Source organism: Colossoma macropomum, unplaced genomic scaffold (genome assembly GCF_904425465.1).
Source record: "Colossoma macropomum unplaced genomic scaffold, Colossoma_macropomum, whole genome shotgun sequence".
Lineage (NCBI taxonomy): Eukaryota > Metazoa > Chordata > Actinopteri > Characiformes > Serrasalmidae > Colossoma > Colossoma macropomum.
The window spans coordinates 23578599-23598943 of record NW_023494793.1 but is presented as its reverse complement, the minus strand read 5'-3'; the positions used below and the strand labels follow the sequence as shown (position 1 = coordinate 23598943).

Sequence of the window (20345 nt, the reverse complement as noted above, 5' to 3'; positions counted from 1 at the left end):
GTTCTTCTCTTTTTCTGTCAGGTAGATGACCCAACCCCACTAACACTGCTGGAAGAGGTGACCACAGTAGAGAGCCGGCAGGATATTGCCATGACACTGGTGAAGATCTATCTTGGCCAGGGCCTAGTTGTGCCATTCCTGGATTACCTCAACACCAGAGAAGTGCACCATACATGTATGTCTGGGTATGTGTGTGTGTGTGTGTGTGTGTGTGGATGTGCATTGCATGTACCGTATTGTGCCAAAGACACCCTTTTGAGTTTTTTTTCCTATTTCTGTTCAAAAGTACAAGTTATTCATTTTTTAGGATATATTAGATGTAAGATAATTGACTTGTATAAGGAAGTGGAGAGTAAAAAGTAGAAAGAAAATAGGCAAAAATCAAGATATTCCAAAAGTGCAGTTCAAATACTTATTAAAAGATACAGAGAAAATGGGGCTCCTAACAACCATGCAAGATCTGGTAGACCACCAAAACTGTCATCATCAGATTAACAGTACTAAAATTCTTGGATGTTTCTGTCCATCCTTCCACTGTGAGAAGACAGGGTCTGAAGCTGCCAAGAAGTTGTTACTGAGAAAAGAAATAGACCATAAAAGATCATGTGCAAGACAAACGAAGAAGCAGCTGGGGTTCTCATTTTTGTGCAAGTGGGTGAATGCACAGTTCAACTTCCAAATGAATTAAATATCAGTTATTACATCAAAGCTATTTTGTTTTTCAGTTTTCTTAAATTTGGCAGTAATTGTTTTCTACTATCATGTTTTATTCTTGTTGAAATGACTGAAACAACTAAATTCAGCACCTTTTTCAGTGTATGCAAAAACTACCATCCATACATTTTCTGTAGATTTGTTAGTGTGTCTGTAAGCGGTACTTATTTGATTACTAGTTTCCTTCGGCAGAAGCTGTTCAGAGCGTAGGCGACGTATCACCAAAGTCCTGCTATATTTATCCTCCACCAGTCGCCCAATTACTCTCCTCTCATACAGTCATCTCACAAGTCCTGCTCATTAATTAACTTTCTTCCATTTTCTCTGCCCACGACTATGACTGCATGTGTGTGTGTGTGCGAGTGTGTGAGTGTGTAAAACTCTTCGCCTGAACTTGGTGTTTTATGTTGTGTTTGCATCGGGCTGCTGACAAACAAAGTGCCTAAGTTTCCATAGCAACTCCGCAGGAAGCGACTTTAAAGGGGAGTGGGTTGATCATAAGATCAGAACAGCCTCTAGGGAGCAAGAGATGAGCAGAGAGAGAAAGCAGGAGACACACAGTCAGGAAAAGATGGCTCACACAAGTTAATTAGGACTTAACTTACTAATAAGCTGCTGTTCTGATTTAGTGCTGAGACCCAAAGAATTTGCATGCAGTGAAGTGTAGGGGTGCGAATAAAAACGTAAACTTTGTTTTTGAGACCTCCTGTGAACAGTTCAGCCAAAAGCAGCAAGGGCACAAGCGTTACAGCTTACCTCGTATGTAGGACTGATCAAAACACCATGAGAGGCTAACTGTCACTAATTCAAGACAGTTTTGTGTTGTTTGAGTCAGTTGAGCTGTACAACCTAAATACTCACACACTCATCATTAAAGCTGCTTATCCTCCTGGGTCACGGGGGGGGGGTGTTGAAGCTTATCCTAGTGCGCATTGAGCAGGAAAGCAGGAAACACCCTGGACAGACACACTCACACCTAGGGGCAATTTTTAATATCTCCAATTGGCCTGACTGCTTGCCTTTGGACTGTGGGACGAAACCGGAGCACCTGGAGGAAACCTACGCAGACACGGGGAAAACATGCAAACTCCACACAGAAAGGACCCTGGTCACCCAGCTGGGGAATCGAACCCGGGGCCTTCTTGCTCAGCAAATTACTTATTTTGTCAATTTTCGAAGTGCAATATTTATATTTCATTATCTTAAAATATATAAAAAATTAAGTAGCAATTGTGCTATGTTAGGACTTACCCTTATCTCCAAATAATCAAAACAATATCATCCGGAAACATTCATAACCATTTCCTGTAATACATTTCTGTAAGGTAGCTTTTAGAGTGGGAAACACTTTAGACGTCTGGTTCCTATCACTACCACTGTGAATGACGAAGTTCTCTGGTACATACGTAGCATATCATAGCAAACATTACATAGCAAACCACTCCGAATCAGCTACATCAGCTTTGTAAGTCTTGTGCAAAACAAAATAAGCAACCTTTGGACATCATGTCTTGATTAAATGACTGCATTTGTTATAAGGGGAAAAATTGTGTAAATTCTCTCTGTGCTTTCTCCCTGATAGCGGATCCAAATACGCTATTTCGCTCAAATTCTCTGGCCTCCAAAGCCATGGAGCAGTTTATGAAGGTGCGTATCACTTTCAGTATGTGGTGTTGGATGGCATCTCAGATTTTGATAAATGCTTTAATGAAACCCATATGATTATTGTATGTAAATACATGCATGTGTGCAAATCTATGTTGGATTTTTCGGTTGCTAGGCTGTTGGGATGATATATCTGCATGAGGTCCTCAAGCCCATAATCAACCGCATCTTTGAGGAGAAGAAATACATTGAGCTTGATCCCTGCAAGATAGACCTCAATCGCTGCAGGTAAACAACTCACAAATAAAACCCACATAACCACACATACACATACATACAAGCAAACACGCACCGTAGTTGTATAACTGTCTAGCTGGTGGCAGCATCCAGGCTGGAATAGGCACTGCACACAAGTAAAATAAAAATATAAACCAGAAAGATATGTAGGGAGGAGCTGTTGCCTAGCAACAAAAGGATCATCCTAAGTCTCTGTACTTTGACAAGTCCAAACCTCTAGAGTCCCCTGACACAGCGGTACAGGCTATAGTGTAGATTAAAGCAATAAGTCACAAGAGGAGGTTTCTATGATTTTATCATAGTTAAGGGGTAATGCTGCAATGCAATGCCAATTATGAATGAATAATAAATTAATTCATAATAAATTACATTATTTATTGAACATCTTATCACCAATGTTTAATAGATAATTATACTTATTGATATTCAAAATACACTATTTTCCATCAAGCAATGTAGTTTGTTAAAGGGGGCCAGTTCAGGCTTCTAAATAAGCATTCAATACAAAAATCATGACATTTTCCAGTGTAGTTCTAAAGATACTAAACTGTTTTATTCCAGAACACAAAAAATACATTATTAATACATCTCCCAGAGTTACTCGGTTTAGTTTGTGGGGGCAGAATCAAACAGGGACATGGGAAATAGGGGTGCTGAGGAGGCTGGAGCACCACCAGATTTCAGGATTGTTTAAGTGCAATTGTTAAAAAGACCTTTGAAATATTCAGAGCGATGTGTGATTTGTGTAAAAAAATTGCTTTATTAATACGTGTTCATAATCTACAGTAGCCTTGTGCTGTTAAAGTTGTTGTTGCATTGTAGAGTGAAGTGAAACACTTCCCTGCCCAACAATTGGCCACTTTGGGTGTGTCACTGAAACAGCAGGAGTTGTAGGCTAGTTCTGTGCCCTGAAGCAGCCTAATATCGTTCTAAAAACGTTTTGTTTTTAACCAAAATAATTGTCTCCTGCATACATCTTTTTTTTTCATCCGTTATAATAATCTCCCGTTAGATGTATGCATGGCACAAGTCTTCATAGAAATCTGATTGATCGACACTTATTTGCATAAAGTTCATCCAGCAAGAGAGAGCAAAGATAGCATAGTGTGCATCAGTGTTTGCTTTGTCGGTTGTATGTATATGTATATGGATTTTTTCTAAATTTCTATGTAATTTCATAATGGAGACGCTCCATTCTTACAAAGTCAGATTTCTTTACAGTGGTGGTGATAGGAACCAGGGCTGGTGATGTCTACAATGCCAATGTAGCCATTTTGTTTACTACCATAACCATCATTGAGTTTTTATATGTAATGTTTATAATGGTAAAATAGTGGTAAATAGGAAAAGAAAAGTTTTCTTTGCATTTTACTGCATGAAAACACATTTATTGAGACACATCTTTGGTCTTATGAGAACAGCAAAATTTCTAACCTCTTGCTAGTGCTGAAACACATTTAGATAGCATTGGTAAGTAATGTTTATTTGAGCAAATTAAATTCTTAATCACAATTATTTATATGGCAATTAATCGTTTAATGATTTAATGATCGTGATGGGGCTAAAATATATATTATGCTCTGACTGTTAATGTGGCTAGTTCCGTATTCCCAGTTTTGTAAGTCTGCTGTGGGAAAAAGGGCACTTGAACATGAATTAAATGTCATTTAATTTACAACATATTGCAGCTAATAATGCCAGCTTTACTGCCCAAACACAGACGTGTACTCCAAGCATACAAAGCTAGAAGACTACCCCTCATGTTAATTACTGTGAACCTCTGAGTTGTAACTCTATTTAAGAGCTCCGCAGAGCCTGGCATCTATCTTTCTCTTTCACAATAACAGAAACTTGGTTTAGTTATTAGTGCCACTTAATGCCATTTGGTTGCTGTTTAAAAGAAGTGTCATTTACTGATGACACATGATAATCTTAAAGAGATTATCAGTGCTTTATTGGTGGGATTTCCAGCGCTGTGCATCTGTGACAAATTGGAGTTACTGGGATGAACTATCCATATGCAGCTGATTAAGTCTTGAGACGTTTCACTGTACTATTACTGACAGTTTCCATCAAGTTGGGTGATTTAAATATCTAAAAACACTCTGCTGCTTTACGATGCACAGAAATAATTATATTTGTCTCACAATCTGTTTTCCTATAATGAGCTGAAATATCAGCTTCAGAACATTCTGTAGTAGCACAAGGTAGATCTTTTTTCTGTCCTGTGATCTTGCTTGTTAAAACTGATAAAGCCATGTTGCAGCTTCCTGCACACAGATATCTTCACAAAACACGAACGGGGGCTTTAGAGATTTTTAACGTTGTGAGTACATAAGTTGTTAAAAGCATAGCTACAGTAACAGTAGCCTTTAAGATATTTCACAGTATTTAATTTTAGCTGGTTCATGTTTCAAGAAACCATTTATAACCATTTATTATACTTGTACCAAAAACTGCCATACAATACCAGGTACAAAGTTAACTTACAAGTTTCTGACCAGAAAGCATGTTTAATTTTTATGGTTTAAGCAGGCATTGTCTTTCAACCTAACCAGCCATGCTGAAACGGGTTACTGGAGGAAGGTGCTGCAGATATCGATTATATCTCTGTCTCTCTCCAGGCGTATTTCTTTTAAGGGTTCGGTGTCTGAAGAGGAGGTGAGAGAGAGCAGTGTGGGAATGTTACAAACATATCTCAACAGCATCATGGAGGCCATTGTCAATTCCGTTTCCCAGTGTCCTCTTGCCATGAGGGTCGTCTTCAAGCAGCTCCATAAACGAGTGGAGGAACAGTTCCCTGAGACAGAAAATGAGGTTAGAGAATCAGGCCTTTATTTCCTCATATGTCATTAACATCCACTTCTGTTTCTAAGAATGTCCTCTTAGCTAACAGGGGCAGTATGTAATCCAGTGTTTCCAGTTTCCAAGGCGTGCGGCCTTGTTCTCTATGTGAGCTATACTGAATGAATGGAGAAAGCATCAGTCTCTTCACTCTTGAGCTACATTCCATCCCCGATCTCAACCACAAAGAGTGTTTTTGAGATCGTGCCAGCAGGGCCTCCTGTTCAAGAACCTCTCTCCATCTTTTTTCTCTCCTTTCTGTAATGAGAAAAGAGAGAAACTCTGTGAAAAACAGTGGGCCAGATGTACGAAAGAATACAGGTGCAGCACAAAGTGTGTCTTGATGCGACTGTAATATTTGCCTGATATGATTGCCACTCCAAGGCTGTGGTGTATCAAATCTAGTTTCAACATTTTATGAATATGCAATATTAGCAAAGCAGCGACCACCAATTTAGTTTTACTATAGGCTTATTAAGGGTCATTTTTGCCATTTTTTGAATTTGTGACAACACAAAACATTACTAAATCTGAAGCATAGTCTGTTGCATTGTTTATGAATTTGCATTCTTTATAAATTTGAGTGAACGTCCTGGTTCATTTCCCCCCTCATAAAGTATTTATTTAATTATTTAAAGTTCAGTTCAGTGATATGCATTTTTATTATTTGGCCTTAAAAAAACTGTCTGACTATTAAATTAATGGTCAAACAAATTTTTAGACTACTCAATTGTTATAATAATGGTGGTTGCCATAAAAAGTTTGTTACCTCGCTCCTGAAGATCTTATACTCTGCACTTTTGTGTTTTCCTTATTCTGACAGTCCCGATTCAGCTCATTGGCTAATCAGCAAACCCTTCCCCAAAGATTTAAAGATTATAAGGTCCTCAGCACCGGGATTGAAAACCTCTCATCTCTCTGTCATCCATTTTTCATTGTCCTGGTTTCTTCACCTTCTTATTGGTCTTTTCTCTTTCTTTCTAATATTTTATGTAGTGTTTTACTTTTGTATGTGTCCTCTTTGCTCACCATTCTCCAATCCCAGCCACATCTTCCTTGATACCCTCTCTTTTTTTCCTTCAGGATGTGAAATATCTGGCGATCAGTGGCTTTTTTTTCCTCCGTTTCTTTGCACCGGCAATCCTGACCCCCAAACTCTTCCACCTGAGGGACCACCATGCGGATACACGTACCAGTCGAACTCTACTGTTGCTTGCCAAGGTATAGCAACACGTGCAGACACACCAGCCCTAGGCAGAGTTAAGTCCCTCATTTACCTACTCACCTTAACGACCCACCTAAATCACTGCATAATCTTTACAAAGCCGTTGATTTAAAAGAAGTTCTATCGATTTAGTTTTAAAATTAGGTTCAAAATATTATGTAAAAACAATTATTTCACTTCATTGTTTGCTCAAATATCCATCTCTAAGACAGAGGGGGTGGTAAATGTACACCGTGTTATTGTATATTTACAATAATTTTGTGTTACAGCATTCCATATTTTCAATGAGTATCACTTTGGTACCACAACAGATAGGAGATTGAGTGAATGTAGAGCTGGAGTTGGGCAATTGCTACTCTCCCATGCTCCTGTTAGACTCCCTCTGACCTCAAAGTCAAAAGCCAATGCTGAGGCTAAAAAATCCAGCATGCAATGAAAATACAAAAAAAATAATTTAACAAATAAGGGGGTCCTTGAGACAAATGGGGCTCATGGTGGCTAATGCATCTTTTCCACAGGCTGACTATGCCACATGCATACACACAAAACCATCTAATCACAAGAGTACACAGATAAATGTGTCTCAACCTGACAGGAGCTGTCCATAGTGCTGATTTACAGTTTTACTGCAGTGCACTAATGTTGTCCCACCTCTCTGTCTCTCTCTCTCTCTCTCTCTCTCCCCTCCCCATCTCTTTGTCTCAGGCTTTGCAGAGTGTGGGCAACCTTGGCTTGCAGTTGGGACACGGCAAAGAGCAGTGGATGGCTCCTCTGCATCCCATTATCCTCTGCAGCGTGGCATCCATTAAAGACTTTTTGGATAAGCTAATAGATGTGGACCATGATAGTGGTGAGTCAGCGTGACTAAAGTGAGTCAACAAGCTTAGCGAGCTTGTGCAATCACATACTTTTACACTGAGCTGCTAGTTTATTAGGTACCTATCCCATCGCCTATTTTTAGCCTTCGGCATGAATTTCCTTGATGTAGGTTTTACAAGATGCTGGATGTGTCCTGCAAGAGTGTTATACCACACGGAAAGGAGCAGTCTAGCTATGAACAGATATCTAAATTTTCGGTATTCTGAGTTGTACAACAAAGCGTTGGTCCTATTATTGGGAGATCACGAGTTAGATCCCTGGTGATGCCACAGCATTCATTTGTTAAACTCTGCACCAGAGTTTGGGTTTTTTTGTGACGTTGGATCTTTTTTATTTGGTTTAGTTGGTTTACACCAGTTGCAGCAGCTGCAGAATAATACATGATGGGTACAATATAAATAATATAAATAATACAAATGGGTATTGCGTTATTGAAGCGCTCCTTCACATTTGCCTCCATCAAACAACCTTGATTATTACTTTCACTAGCCTATCATAGTATAAAATCTAGATCTATCCCTGACATATACGCTTGATAAATTTACTTTCATCCCCATTATATCGCATGAAAATAAAAACCCTTAATGTCTACTTCTGTCACATTCAGAGTGTTAAAAGTAAACCTTACTTGAATCTTTATGATTGATTAGTTTAATTCAATTCAGCTAATCAGATCACCAATGTCTGGCCCCAACCTATCAAAAGTAACTTCTGCAGTCCATGTGACAAAATCATATGCTTCACTGTTGGTCAACTGCCATTGTTATAGCAGCAGCTTGTGCGTCAAGAACAATATGAATCTCTTCTGTCAAGAATAAAATGTTAAAAGATTATGGAGACTCATATGCACTGATAAAAACATGCTCTAGTGTTGAATTCTCTCGTTTGGTATGCGCTTCTACCAGTAGTGAACTGAACCAGAGTTTGCATAAAAGTGGAGTTGTTTGATGTGGATCTGGGTACCTTAAAATGGATCAAATAAATGACCTTGCACTCTCTGGCTAGCTTGAGTTCACCCTCCCAACCTAGTAGGATTGTGTGATGGGGAGACCTCGCTAGCAGGTGGGACTTGAACATGGTTAAATTGGGGAGAAAATGTGGGGAAAATCCAGTTTATCTGACCAGACAATTTTTTTTTTTCACTGATCGATGGTCCAGTTTTAATGCCCACCAGATACATACTTTTTTGTTCTTCCCTGATAACATCTACTCCTGACGTGGTCTTCAGCTTTTGTAGTCAATTTATGGAAGGTATTCTGCACACCGGTGTTAAATGTAGATGTGATTTTCTTTGTTGTAGCCAATCTGTTTCCTTTCATGATTCTCATCATTGATCCCTCTGATCCACAAGCTGTACCATTTAGAAATGAGTGTTGTGCAGTTTCTGCAGATTGAATGGCTGTGCAGTCCTGCTGTGAATAGTCCTTTTCACCTCATCTCAAAATAAGAATAAGATCCAGATACTGTAAAAGCCACTGCAGCAAAGAAAGCATCTTAAAATCTTTCAATGTCTATATATGTGCCTTTTGAGATGGTTGATTATTATGCTGGAAGTGTCCAGCCAAGTGTGAGTAAACTGTAGCTATGAATGGATGAACTTGGTCAGCAACAATGCTCTGATTCGCTGTGCTGTTGAGACATTCAGGGGCCCTAATGTGTGCCAGGAAAACATTCCCCCACACCATCACACTGCAACCACCAGTCTGTACTGTTCACACCAAATAAGATGACTCCATGGATTCATGCTGTGCCACATTCTGAGCCTCTCATCAGCATGGGAGCTTGAATTCACCAACTAATTTTTTTGTCAGCCAAGTTTTGATGCCCAGTGGCCACTGGAGACACTTGTTCATCTGCACCCAAAATGGCTTTCAGCTTTTGTAACCTATTAGAGACTGTGTGCTTGATTCTCAGCATTGTTCCCTCTGATACACAAGTTTTTATGATCCACAGGATCACTGAAACTGGTAGTTTTTTACTTTTTGCATCACTTTTGAAGCATTTGTACTTTGGGAGATACTAGTATGCCTAGCGCCATTATGCTATGTCTGTAGTCAGTGAGATCACTTGTTTTGCCCATTCCAATGCTCAGCTGAGCACGAATTGCTAGAAATGCTAGTTTGCATGGTTGTAATGTTCAGTTTGTGTGAAGATGGATACCCAATAAACATCATAAACTGGCAACTCAGTGCAGAACTACAGCCAGCATTGTATCAGTATGTAGTTTTAGGCATTACAGATTAGCTTCAGTAGATGGTTTGGTGGTGTTCCTTTGAGGCATTTATTTATTTATTTATTTATTTATTTATTTATTTATTTATGCAATACCCACAGTTAATATTTAAACAATAGAAAGACAAATGATTTTCTTTTGGTTACTGAGGTTAAAGCTGTGGTTGACTTTGGTGTGTGCATTGCATTGTTTAGCTATAGCAGCTACAGTTTAGCTACAGTCAGTGGAAAGAGCCTGCAGAGACAGGAAGACAACTTGTACTTGTGAGTACAAAAGAGTGACAGGCGCGCAGCCTTTTATGAGAGATTATATACTCCTCACTGTGTCTGACACATTCTTCCAAAGACTTCATAAATTTTTAATCACTATACCTGTGCATATCTTACAGCAATGACTAGTACAACAGTGCACCACGTCATACTTAATGAAGCAGGTATGTCACACTACATGTGTGTGTGTGTAGGTCTTTTTGTGCATTGAAAGTAATGACACTAATTTGTCTGAAAAGAAGAATAAAATAATGTCACTTTTCCAGTTAAGAAAGTGTACTTCTACACTCTGCCATGCCATGCATGACCACAGCCCCACCTAGTGTCTATTTCTGAACAGTGCAAGAATTTTTCACTTGCACCCACTGACAATCAGATATGCGACATGCTCTTCTGTTTTCTTCAGCTGGCTGTTGATTTAGATGGCCAAAGATGAATGTGAAGATGTAGTTAATACTACTACTACAACTAATAATAATAATAGGAATAATAATAATAATTTATATAGCATATCACTGCTGTCAGAACAAAACCTCATATGTCCAAAATGATAACTTTACAGGAGAAGGAAAAACCTACTTTACTTTTAATATAAGTCAATGGAACCAGACTTTTTTTACAAGTAATTTTGGGCAATTTCTTTAGGTCCATTCATCACGAAATTTACATACAATGTAAAGGACAACAGACATTTTTAAATTATGTCAAAAACTGAAAAATGACAAAAATGGAGATACAAGATTTTGTTCCAACAGCAGCAAAATATATGTTTCCTCTTTCGCTTTTCCTATCTCACACTCCCTGTCTGTCTAACTCTCTCATTCTGTCTTTCTCTCTCTCTCTCTCTCTCTCTCTCTCTCTCTCTCTCTTTCTCTTTTTCTGCATGTCTTTTTCTCTTTCTTTCTTTCTGTCTGTCTGTGTTTCTCTCTCTTTGTCTTTTCTTCCCTTTATCTCTCTTATTTCTCTCTGTCTTTCTCTGTCTTTTTTTCTTTCTTTTTTTCTTTCTCTCTTTCTTTCTGTCTGTCTCTCTCTCACACTTTCTCTCTTTTTCTCTCTCTCTGTCTGCAGGGTGTGACGTTCCACAGCGTGCAGTGTTTTTGCCCTCAGTGACGGTAAAGGAGGGATTCCTGCAGAAACACAAAGCTGAAGGGCCTCAACTGCTCAAACGCTTTGCCTTTAAGAAGCGCTACTTTTGGCTGAGCTCTGAGACGCTGTCCTACGCCAAAACTCCCGACTGGCAGGTGGGACATGAGAGCACACACACACACACACACACAACAATTTGACTGAATATGGGATAGTTTTGATAACTATCCCATTCCCATGAGTGTTGCCCCTCAACAAGATCTTCCTGTCCCCTCAGTTTTGAAAAGAATGGCCTTACTAAAGTTAACGCTTTACTCACACCATTAAGAGTATACTCAAATTACTGAATGTTACTAATTTCCTAAACCGAAGGCAGGAGGAAAGTTGTAGAATCTGTATTGAACAGTGTTGCAGACCACATCACCTATTAAACTCATCGAAAATCCAAGATATGTGATCAAATTAGCTTCATAAGTCTGGATAATAAATAAAGTCTTTCTTTAACTCACTAGATTTAGTGTCATGGATTAGTCTCACAACTAAAACAGTTGACATGCAGTTCCTGGAAAGCAGTTTCTTTCATTCCTGAGAGCTTGCCAGACAGAGTGACAGTAACCAAGGAGGATGGAATGCCCTTCAGATTATGCAATTACTCTTAGCTCACCTGGGTAGTTGCAAAGTGTGTTTTACACCCCCCTCATCAGAATTTCATTTGCCCCTTCAACCATTCTGCCCTGGTGCTGGCTCTGCGCAAAAGATCTACAGTCCAGAAATACCTACATATGACCTTCCCTAACAGAGTGATCTTTGAAATACATACAGAATACACTGGCAGTCAAAAGAAATTGCTTGCGTGCACATCTTTCATACACTAATGTTTAGCAGGTTTAGCAGCTGTTTTAGATCTGTCTATCCTGTCTGTCACTTAAAGATGAAACCTACAACAAATGATGTCTTTTCCAAGACAAAACAAGATGCCACACATTATGTAAAATTCAGACCCAATGTAAACCCCATGGAGATGTGGGGCAACACTGATAAATGTGTGGAGAACAAAAACCCAACCACAGGGAAGCAGTTCTTTTCACACAAACTGTATAAAAATATCACAAAATGTGTGAGGTTTTCTTCAAGACTAGAACTGTTACAATATAAACACTACCTTGCCAAAAGTATAGGTGCTAACTACAGGGGGGTATTGAGTCATTGGCCCTTCCAAAACTAAGGGTGTGGGACAATGCACCCTCTATCCTTGTGCACAGCTTGAGAAAAGCCATCTTGATGAAACTGCATAGAACAGTCCTCATCACGCAGGATTGCCATATTTGTGCCATATGTAGTTTGAAAGTGCAGTTCTGAATGTATGAATGTTGACTGTATGGCTGAAAGTATGTAAAAGCTTGCTGGAAATCCCATTCCAAAACCACCCACCCTTCTGGGAAGGCTTCCCACAAGACATACATTGGGAATTTGTGCCCATTCAGTCAAAAGAGCATTTGTGAGGTCAGGCACTGATGTTGGATGAGAAGACTTGATGTTCAGTGGGGTTGAAGTCAGGGCTCTGTGCAGGCCACTGGAGTTCCTCCCCACCTCACTTGTCAAACCATGTCTTTAAGGACCTCGCTTTATGCACAGGGCCACAGTCGTGCTCATGGCCGTAACTAGAAATGAGGACATTGGTAGTTTCCGAAGGTTTTGGAAGGGTTTTATGAGATTCAGTGTGGAAAAAAGCTGTTAACTGAAAAGTGAAGAGAGATAGAGAGAGAGAAAGACATAAATAAAATAAAATAAATTTGAAACTATCACTTGATTTAGTGTAGGTTTCAACAAGTATTTTCAGCTGTAAATACACACAAATTGTTAAATAATTAATTAAATGAACTTAAACATGGCAACTGGAGTCAAATCAGTCAGAACAGCAGGAAAAGGAACAAATGAAAGGAAAATGTGCATAACAGTTATGGATGGGTAAAAAAAGGGGCAATGATTTGGCCTAACCTAAAAGAGAAACTTACGGTTGGTGTAATACACATATTCGGCAAATAGTTTATTCACTATGAGATGTAGGTCACATTTCTGCAGAATGGACCTCACTAAAATTTTCATCCTACTTACAGCCCTGGTTGTGCTAGAACAGAAAAGACCCTTCCCTAAACGGTTGCCACAAAGTTGGAAGTATAATATGGCCAAAATGTCTTTGTATGCTGTTACATTAACATTACCCTTCACTGGAACTAATGGGCCGAACCCAAACCCTGAAAAACAGCCCAAGACCATTATCCCTCCTCTACCACACATACCTAGGTAGTGTTCTCCTGGCATGTGCTAAATAAACCCACATTTGTCCATCAGACTGCCAGACAGTGCAGCGTGATTCGTCTCTCCAGAGAACACATTTCCGCTGCTCCAGAATCCACTGGCAGTGTGCTTTAACACCAGCCCTGTCAATGCTTGGTATTACGCATAGTAATGAGTGATGGAAACCCATTTCATAAAGTTCCTGACACGCGGTTCTTGTGCTGATGTTGCTGATGTTTACTCTGTTTGCTGCTTGGAGTTTTGATTCACTTTGCTGTGGTGATAATGAAGTATTCTCTAAAGCCAACAAAGCTTAAAGTCCTTTTTTTAGTGAAGATGACGAATCATGAGGGATGAGCAAATTTAAATCTGTGCTGTTTTTTAAAGTTAAATAGCACACCAACCAGAGAAATCTGGCTGCCGGCCAAAACTGAACGCCAAGTTCAACGTGCTGTGTCTTTTCCATCTGCAATGTAAGGAGAGAGGATGGGGGGGGTTGGAGAAGCGCCATCACTTTTAATAAATACACTATGATTACAAATGTGTACAGTAATGAAAACAAAATAAATAATCAATAATTTAAATATGTTCACCCACGATTCCTGCTCTTACATCCTCGTCTCTCCCATCCCCCCACCCCACCCCTCAACCTTGTTTAAATAAGGCAAAATAGGACATACACACAAAACAGTCTATAGTTTTTATCAGCATTCTGTAGATCTTATAGTCTAGCAAACAACCTCACACAGCTTTGTCCTGCTTCTTGATTATTGAAAGAAACTGCTTACATATTTTTCTTCTCCAAACATTTGCTTTAAATTGCATCTGAATTTTATTGAACTGGGTGGCATCTTGCATTGTCTTAAATATCCATCACTTGTTTTACTTTTCTTACTTCAAATGAACAGATAGACTAAACACATCAAAAACAGTTGCTAAACCTCACTGTTTATAATGTCTAAACTGACATATTTCCACAAAAACTGAGATTGTGTGCTTGCATGATGTGTTCTTTGTGCTAGCATTCTGTTAAATGTTTTCAATATAGCAACAGTAGCAGAGTATGGAAAAGTTAATAAACAGTAAAAGAGAACTTTTTAAAGGACATCACACTGATTTCTTTTGTTTCAGGTACCATTTCACCCTGTCTTCCCTCTAATAGTAATTATGGTTTCAGCTTGATCCGTATTTGCTTTATGAATGAGAGCACCATTAGTGGAAGAGCGATTAGCATTCTGTGCCTTTTGATGTAGGAAGACAGAGAAAGCGAGAGGAATGGAGAGAATAGAGCCGGGTGGAAGGCAGTGACAGATCAGTAGCTGGGGGGAGTGTGGAGAGAGAGAGCTGGGAGGTGTAGTGTAGAGGAAGTGGATGGAGCAGAAAGAGATTGGGAGGAATAAGGCTGGAGGGCTGCTGAAAGGATTTGTGAGCTGTCACCTTCCTTTGTGTGGGCCTCAATAAAGGCCTGCCTAATATAGGAAGCAGTCTGCCTGGAGACAATTCTCTCTCTCTCTCTCTCTCTCTCTCTCTCTCTCTCTCTCTCTCTCTCTCTCTCTCTCTCTCTCTCTCTCTCTCTCTCTCTCTCTCTCTCTCTCTCTCTCTCTCTCTCTCTCTCTCTCTCTCTCTCTCTCTCTCTCTCTCTCTCTCTCTCACCCCAATCCTAATAGACTGATTTGCACATTAAAGCCAGATCTTTTAGTTACGTGTCCTGTACGGCCTTAATGCTTTACGCAGATATAGTCTGTGTGTGTGCACATGCACCTGACTTAACAGAATAGAGTCCTATTCATCACCTCATGTCAATATTTAGTTGCTAGAGGCCCTTAAAGCACCCTCGAGCAATGTTTCATTCTCTGAGTGAATGTTATCTCTGACACCTCAGCAACCTGCCATATTACTTTGCAGGCTGTGGTTTGAGCATATTACTTTTGTTTTGTTATGTGAATATTCTTGTTTCATTTATTTCATTACTGTCTGTGTTTGTTTACATATGTTTCCAGGACAAAAATGTCCTAACTTTGTAGAAAAAGCATTAAAAAAGGGGCTGATCCACAATATCATTACCAAAAAAATGGTCCTGACCTTAAAAAGAGTTTTCTACGTTTTTTCATTTTTTAAAATCTGACAGTGCAAAAACATTGTATTTTGGTCATTGTGGTTAAGGTTAGGCCTACACTTAGGGCTAGGGTTAATTCTTAGTACAAATCCATTTTAAATGTTGGGACAGTACGTAAAATGCAAATAAATTTTTTATGTTTTACCTTTCGAACTTAATTATTTTTTGTAAATGTATTGTTATTCAGGAAAGGAGGCCTGTATGAACAAGGATGGGTTAAGTCTTTCCACTTTGCCAAAAACTCTTAACAGTTTAAGAATAATGTTCCTCAGTGAGCATCTGCAGGGAGTTTAGGTATTTCTCCTTCTATAGTGCAGAATATTATCAAAAAATTTGAAGAATCTAAAGAAAACTGTGTGTAACAGACAAGGCTGAAAACCAATATTGAATGCCTGTGACATTTAATCCCTCAGACAGCACTACATTAAAAACCAAAATGCTTCTGTAGTGAATATAACCACACAGACTTAAGAATATTTCAGAATGCCCTTGTAAATAAACACCGTCAGTTGATGCTTCTACAAAGACACTACTATACAAAGCAGAAGCCTTATATCAATAAGCAGAAACACTGCCAACTTCTCTGGGCTAAAGCTCATCTGAGATGGACTGATGCAGAGTGGAAACGTGCTGTGGTCTGACGATTACACCTTTCGAGTTGTTTTTGGAAATAATGAAAATTGTGTTCTCCAGGCCAAAGAAGAAAAGGAAACAAAAGGGTTAAAACTGTGAAATGGAAAACTGTCAAATCTGAATTTCTGTCTCCATGGTAGCCAAGCTTGCTCTCCCATTGGTTAGGACTTCAGGAGCTGGACTGAAAGCCAAACTTGTCAGATCAATCACTAATATAATTAGGAAGTGACAGTAGAATCAACCAGTTGACTTTTAGTTTACAATGAGTAGAACCAATTTTATGATTAAAAACACCCTTCTAGGCTTTCTGAAAGTCCTAGATACATTACTGTCTGCGATGTGGTATGTGTGGTAGTCAGATCACCAGGTTTCAGTCTGTTCTTAAACTGCAGAAAACGGCGACAGCTCTACACCAGGGCTTTACTGAAAGATATGTTAATATGTCTTTTAAAGCTACAGATAAAACAAATATAATGTCTTTTACAAGCTTCAAATGTTTGTTTGATCGAGAACAGCCAAGTTCTTTTTTTTCTCATTGTTTGACCTTGTTTTGACATTTGTAACTTGAACTGAAGGTCTAGCTGTAACAGTCTGAGTTCACAACTAATACAAAGTGCACCTGTATGGTAAATAGATCTGATAGAATGGACAATGAGTAAATGTGAGGTAGGTGCATCTAATTCTGATTGTACATCCATAATATATTATGTATTTATACCTATAATATCTTTTACCCTAACCTTAAACTTTGGCCCATCCTTGACCATAGTTTTCCTACAAAGTCAGGACATTTTTTTCCTGAAAACATACAGAATCTAACATAAATAAATAAAATAAATGAGAGAAGGACATTGCTAAATAGTGCACCTACATGGTAAGTAGAAATTACGACATGGACAAACAGTTAAGTGTAGCTAATAAAGTGTATATATTATCTCATGTCCTGCCAAATATTAAAATGTGTGTATGTGTGTGTGTATGTATGTATGTATGTATGTTTTGTTTATGTGTGTGTGACTCCAAAGACTCGCTCTTCAATTCCTATTCAGTGTGTATGTGCAGTGGAGAGAGTAGATGAAAATGCCTTTCAGCTCCAGAACGTCATGCAGGTTATAACCCGGGACCCAGAGGGACAGCTCCACACCATGTACCTGCAGTGCAAGGTGCGTACGCACTATAATGCACTCAACTACACACATACGGACATACTGAATATCTCTGCACATGCAATGGTCAGATTCTTCATTTGCACAAGCATGTATACACAAATTCCAACAATTTTTCAAAATGTCTGTATAATTCAGTTGTTGAGATGTAAACAAACTCACTCAGAGTGGTTTGATTTGAGAAGCTGAATTCTTTACAGTGGTGGTGATAGGAACCAGGGGTCACAATGTCTACAAAACAAATAAAGTCGATTTGTTAACAATCCATTAGTGGTAAATCCAAAGAATGTACTATTACAAAGTACTATTTTGCCTTACAATGCTCTGCATGGACCTCTACACCAAGAATGGATTTAAATTTCATCTCAAACCTTAAACAGTGTTTCAGGCATCAGGTGACATGTACATAACCATTTTGTATGATAGCTTTCTATTTGGTAGCTTTTAGGCAGTAACGGTTCAGACATCTGGTTTCTATCACCACCACTGTGAGAAATTTTGACTCTAGAAAGGAGCACCCAGGTTCCTCTAGAACTGTGCATTTTGCACTAGACCACTGTGAGTGATTTTGTGTACATCTTAATGAATGCATCATGCAGAAACTTCAGTCAAATCAGTGGAATTCCACTTTAAACCATTAAGGGTCTGTATGTGGGCCCACACTTCAATTCTTAACTCTAATAACTACATAACTAATACATACATTTTGGTAATACTTACCAAATTATTCATAGTAGTTCCTAACTAAAAAGGTTCAACAGGTTAATACTGTGTTTGCTCGCACACTGCAGAATGTGAATGAGCTGAATCAGTGGCTTTCGGCTATAAGGAAAGCCAGTATCTATAATGAACGCATGCTGCCCTCTTTCCATCCTGGAGCCCACCGTGGAAACAAGTGGACCTGCTGCCTACAGTCAGAACGCGCAGGTGCGTGCAGTATGTCTACTAAACCATTCTGAATGACTGTGTGTATGTCTGAAATATTGAATTATGCGGGAATTTTGAAAAATAGGTGCCTTAGTTAAAAATAGCTCATTTTAAAGCTTAGTAGTTTTTAAAGAAAAAATATCAGATTCGTATTATCCAATCCTCATTTCAGTATTCTTATCAGAAAAGAAAGTGGTATTGTGCCATCTCCAATCATAATTCCATTGCTTTGTCTGTATTATTCTATTATAATAATGTTGGTCTGTGTTTGTCGTGAGATTGTAACCTGTAATTAAATTCAGCCTCTCTCTCTCTCAGCGCTGGGCTGTAGTAGGACTCATTCTGCAGTGACTCTGGGAGATTGGAGTGATCCCTTAGACCCAGACGCTGAGGGCTCAAACCATTTACAAAGAACTGTTGCAAGGCAGAGACAAACTCAGGTATGTATGCATATGTATTTGCGTGTGTTTATTGGTACATTAACCCTTTTCAACCCCAAAACATCAGGCACACTCTTGCAATGCTCCAGTTTACCACTAGATGTCTGTATTGGAGTTGAGCTGCATTCCCAGGTGAGCTTTGGATCCTTATTCTGTATCTCAGGCTGATGTGATTTAGATGATGAGATGAAACACCAATAGTAAGCCCATTCTTTTGGCTGACATATCTCAGGATTGGTGCTGAAAAAAATTTCTATCGCATTGTCATTGCAAGCTAAAACAGGGAGCCTGTTTCCACCTTGCATTAATATGTGTTTTGTGTTCAGATCGTATCTGTTTGGCCAGATTCAGATTAGGCATTGCCTTAAAAAAAGTCTGCCCCTGAATGAGATCATACAGTTACCACATACAAGAATGTTATTTTTGAGCTTATAAACACATTGCATCATTCAGAACAACTGACATGTGAAAGAGCTGCAAATATTCCCATGTACACTGCTCAAAAAAATAAAGGGAACACTCAAATAACACATCCTAGATCTGAATGAATGAAATATTCTCATTGAATACTTTGTTCTGTACAAAGTTGAATGTGCTGACAACAAAATCACACAAAAATCATCAATGGAAATCAAATTTATTAACCAATGGAGGCCTGGATTTGGAGTCACACACAAAATTAAAGTGGAAAAACACACTACAGGCTGATCCAACTTTGATGTAATGTCCTTAAAACAAGTCAAAATGAGGCTCAGTATTGTGTGTGGCCTCCACGTGCCTGTATGACCTCCCTACAACGCCTGGGCATGCTCCTGATGAGGTGGCGGTCTCCTGAGGGATCTCCTCCCAGACCTGGACTAAAGCATCCGCCAACTCGTGGACAGTCTGTGGTGCAACGTGACGTTGGTGGATGGAGCGAGACATGATGTCCCAGATGTGCTCAGTCGGATTCAGGTCTGGGGAACGGGCGGGCCAGTCCATAGCTTCAATGCCTTCATCTTGCAGGAACTGCTGACACACTCCAGCCACATGAAGTCTAGCATTGTCCTGCATTAGGAGGAACCCAGGGCCAACTGCACCAGCATATGGTCTCACAAGGGGTCTGAGGATCTCATCTCGGTACCTAATGGCAGTCAGGCTACCTCTGGCGAGCACATGGAGGGCTGTGCGGCCCTCCAAAGAAATGCCACCCCACACCATTACTGACCCACTGCCAAACCGGTCATGCTGAAGGATGTTGCAGGCAGCAGATCACTCTCCACGGCGTCTCCAGACTCTGTCACGTCTGTCACATGTGCTCAGTGTGAACCTGCTTTCATCTGTGAAGAGCACAGGGCGCCAGTGGCGAATTTGCCAATCCTGGTGTTCTCTGGCAAATGCCAAGCGTCCTGCACGGTGTTGGGCTGTGAGCACCAAACCCCATCTGTGGACGTCAGGCCCCCATACCATCCTCATGGAGTCGGTTTCTAACCGTTTGTGCAGACACGTGCACATTTGTGGCCTGCTGGAGATCATTTTGCAGGGCTCTGGCAGTGCTCCTCCTGTTCCTCCTTGCACAAAGGCGGAGGTAGCGGTCCTGCTGCTGGGTTGTTGCCCTCCTACGGCCTCCTCCA

The 20345-nt window shown here is 39.7% G+C and overlaps 1 protein-coding gene across 1 annotated transcript in view; it reads left to right on the top strand.

The window, feature by feature from the left end:
* Positions 1-20345, top strand: part of LOC118813525 (rasGAP-activating-like protein 1) — a 48254-nt gene that overhangs the window by 21372 nt on the left and 6537 nt on the right. Inside the window, 11 exon segments of the mRNA XM_036578906.1 lie at positions 22-175; positions 2297-2361; positions 2495-2607; positions 5241-5433; positions 6544-6681; positions 7391-7535; positions 11135-11307; positions 17225-17362; positions 18157-18292; positions 18611-18684; positions 18686-18732. Of these exon segments, the coding sequence (XP_036434799.1) occupies positions 22-175; positions 2297-2361; positions 2495-2607; positions 5241-5433; positions 6544-6681; positions 7391-7535; positions 11135-11307; positions 17225-17362; positions 18157-18292; positions 18611-18684; positions 18686-18732 (1376 nt within the window).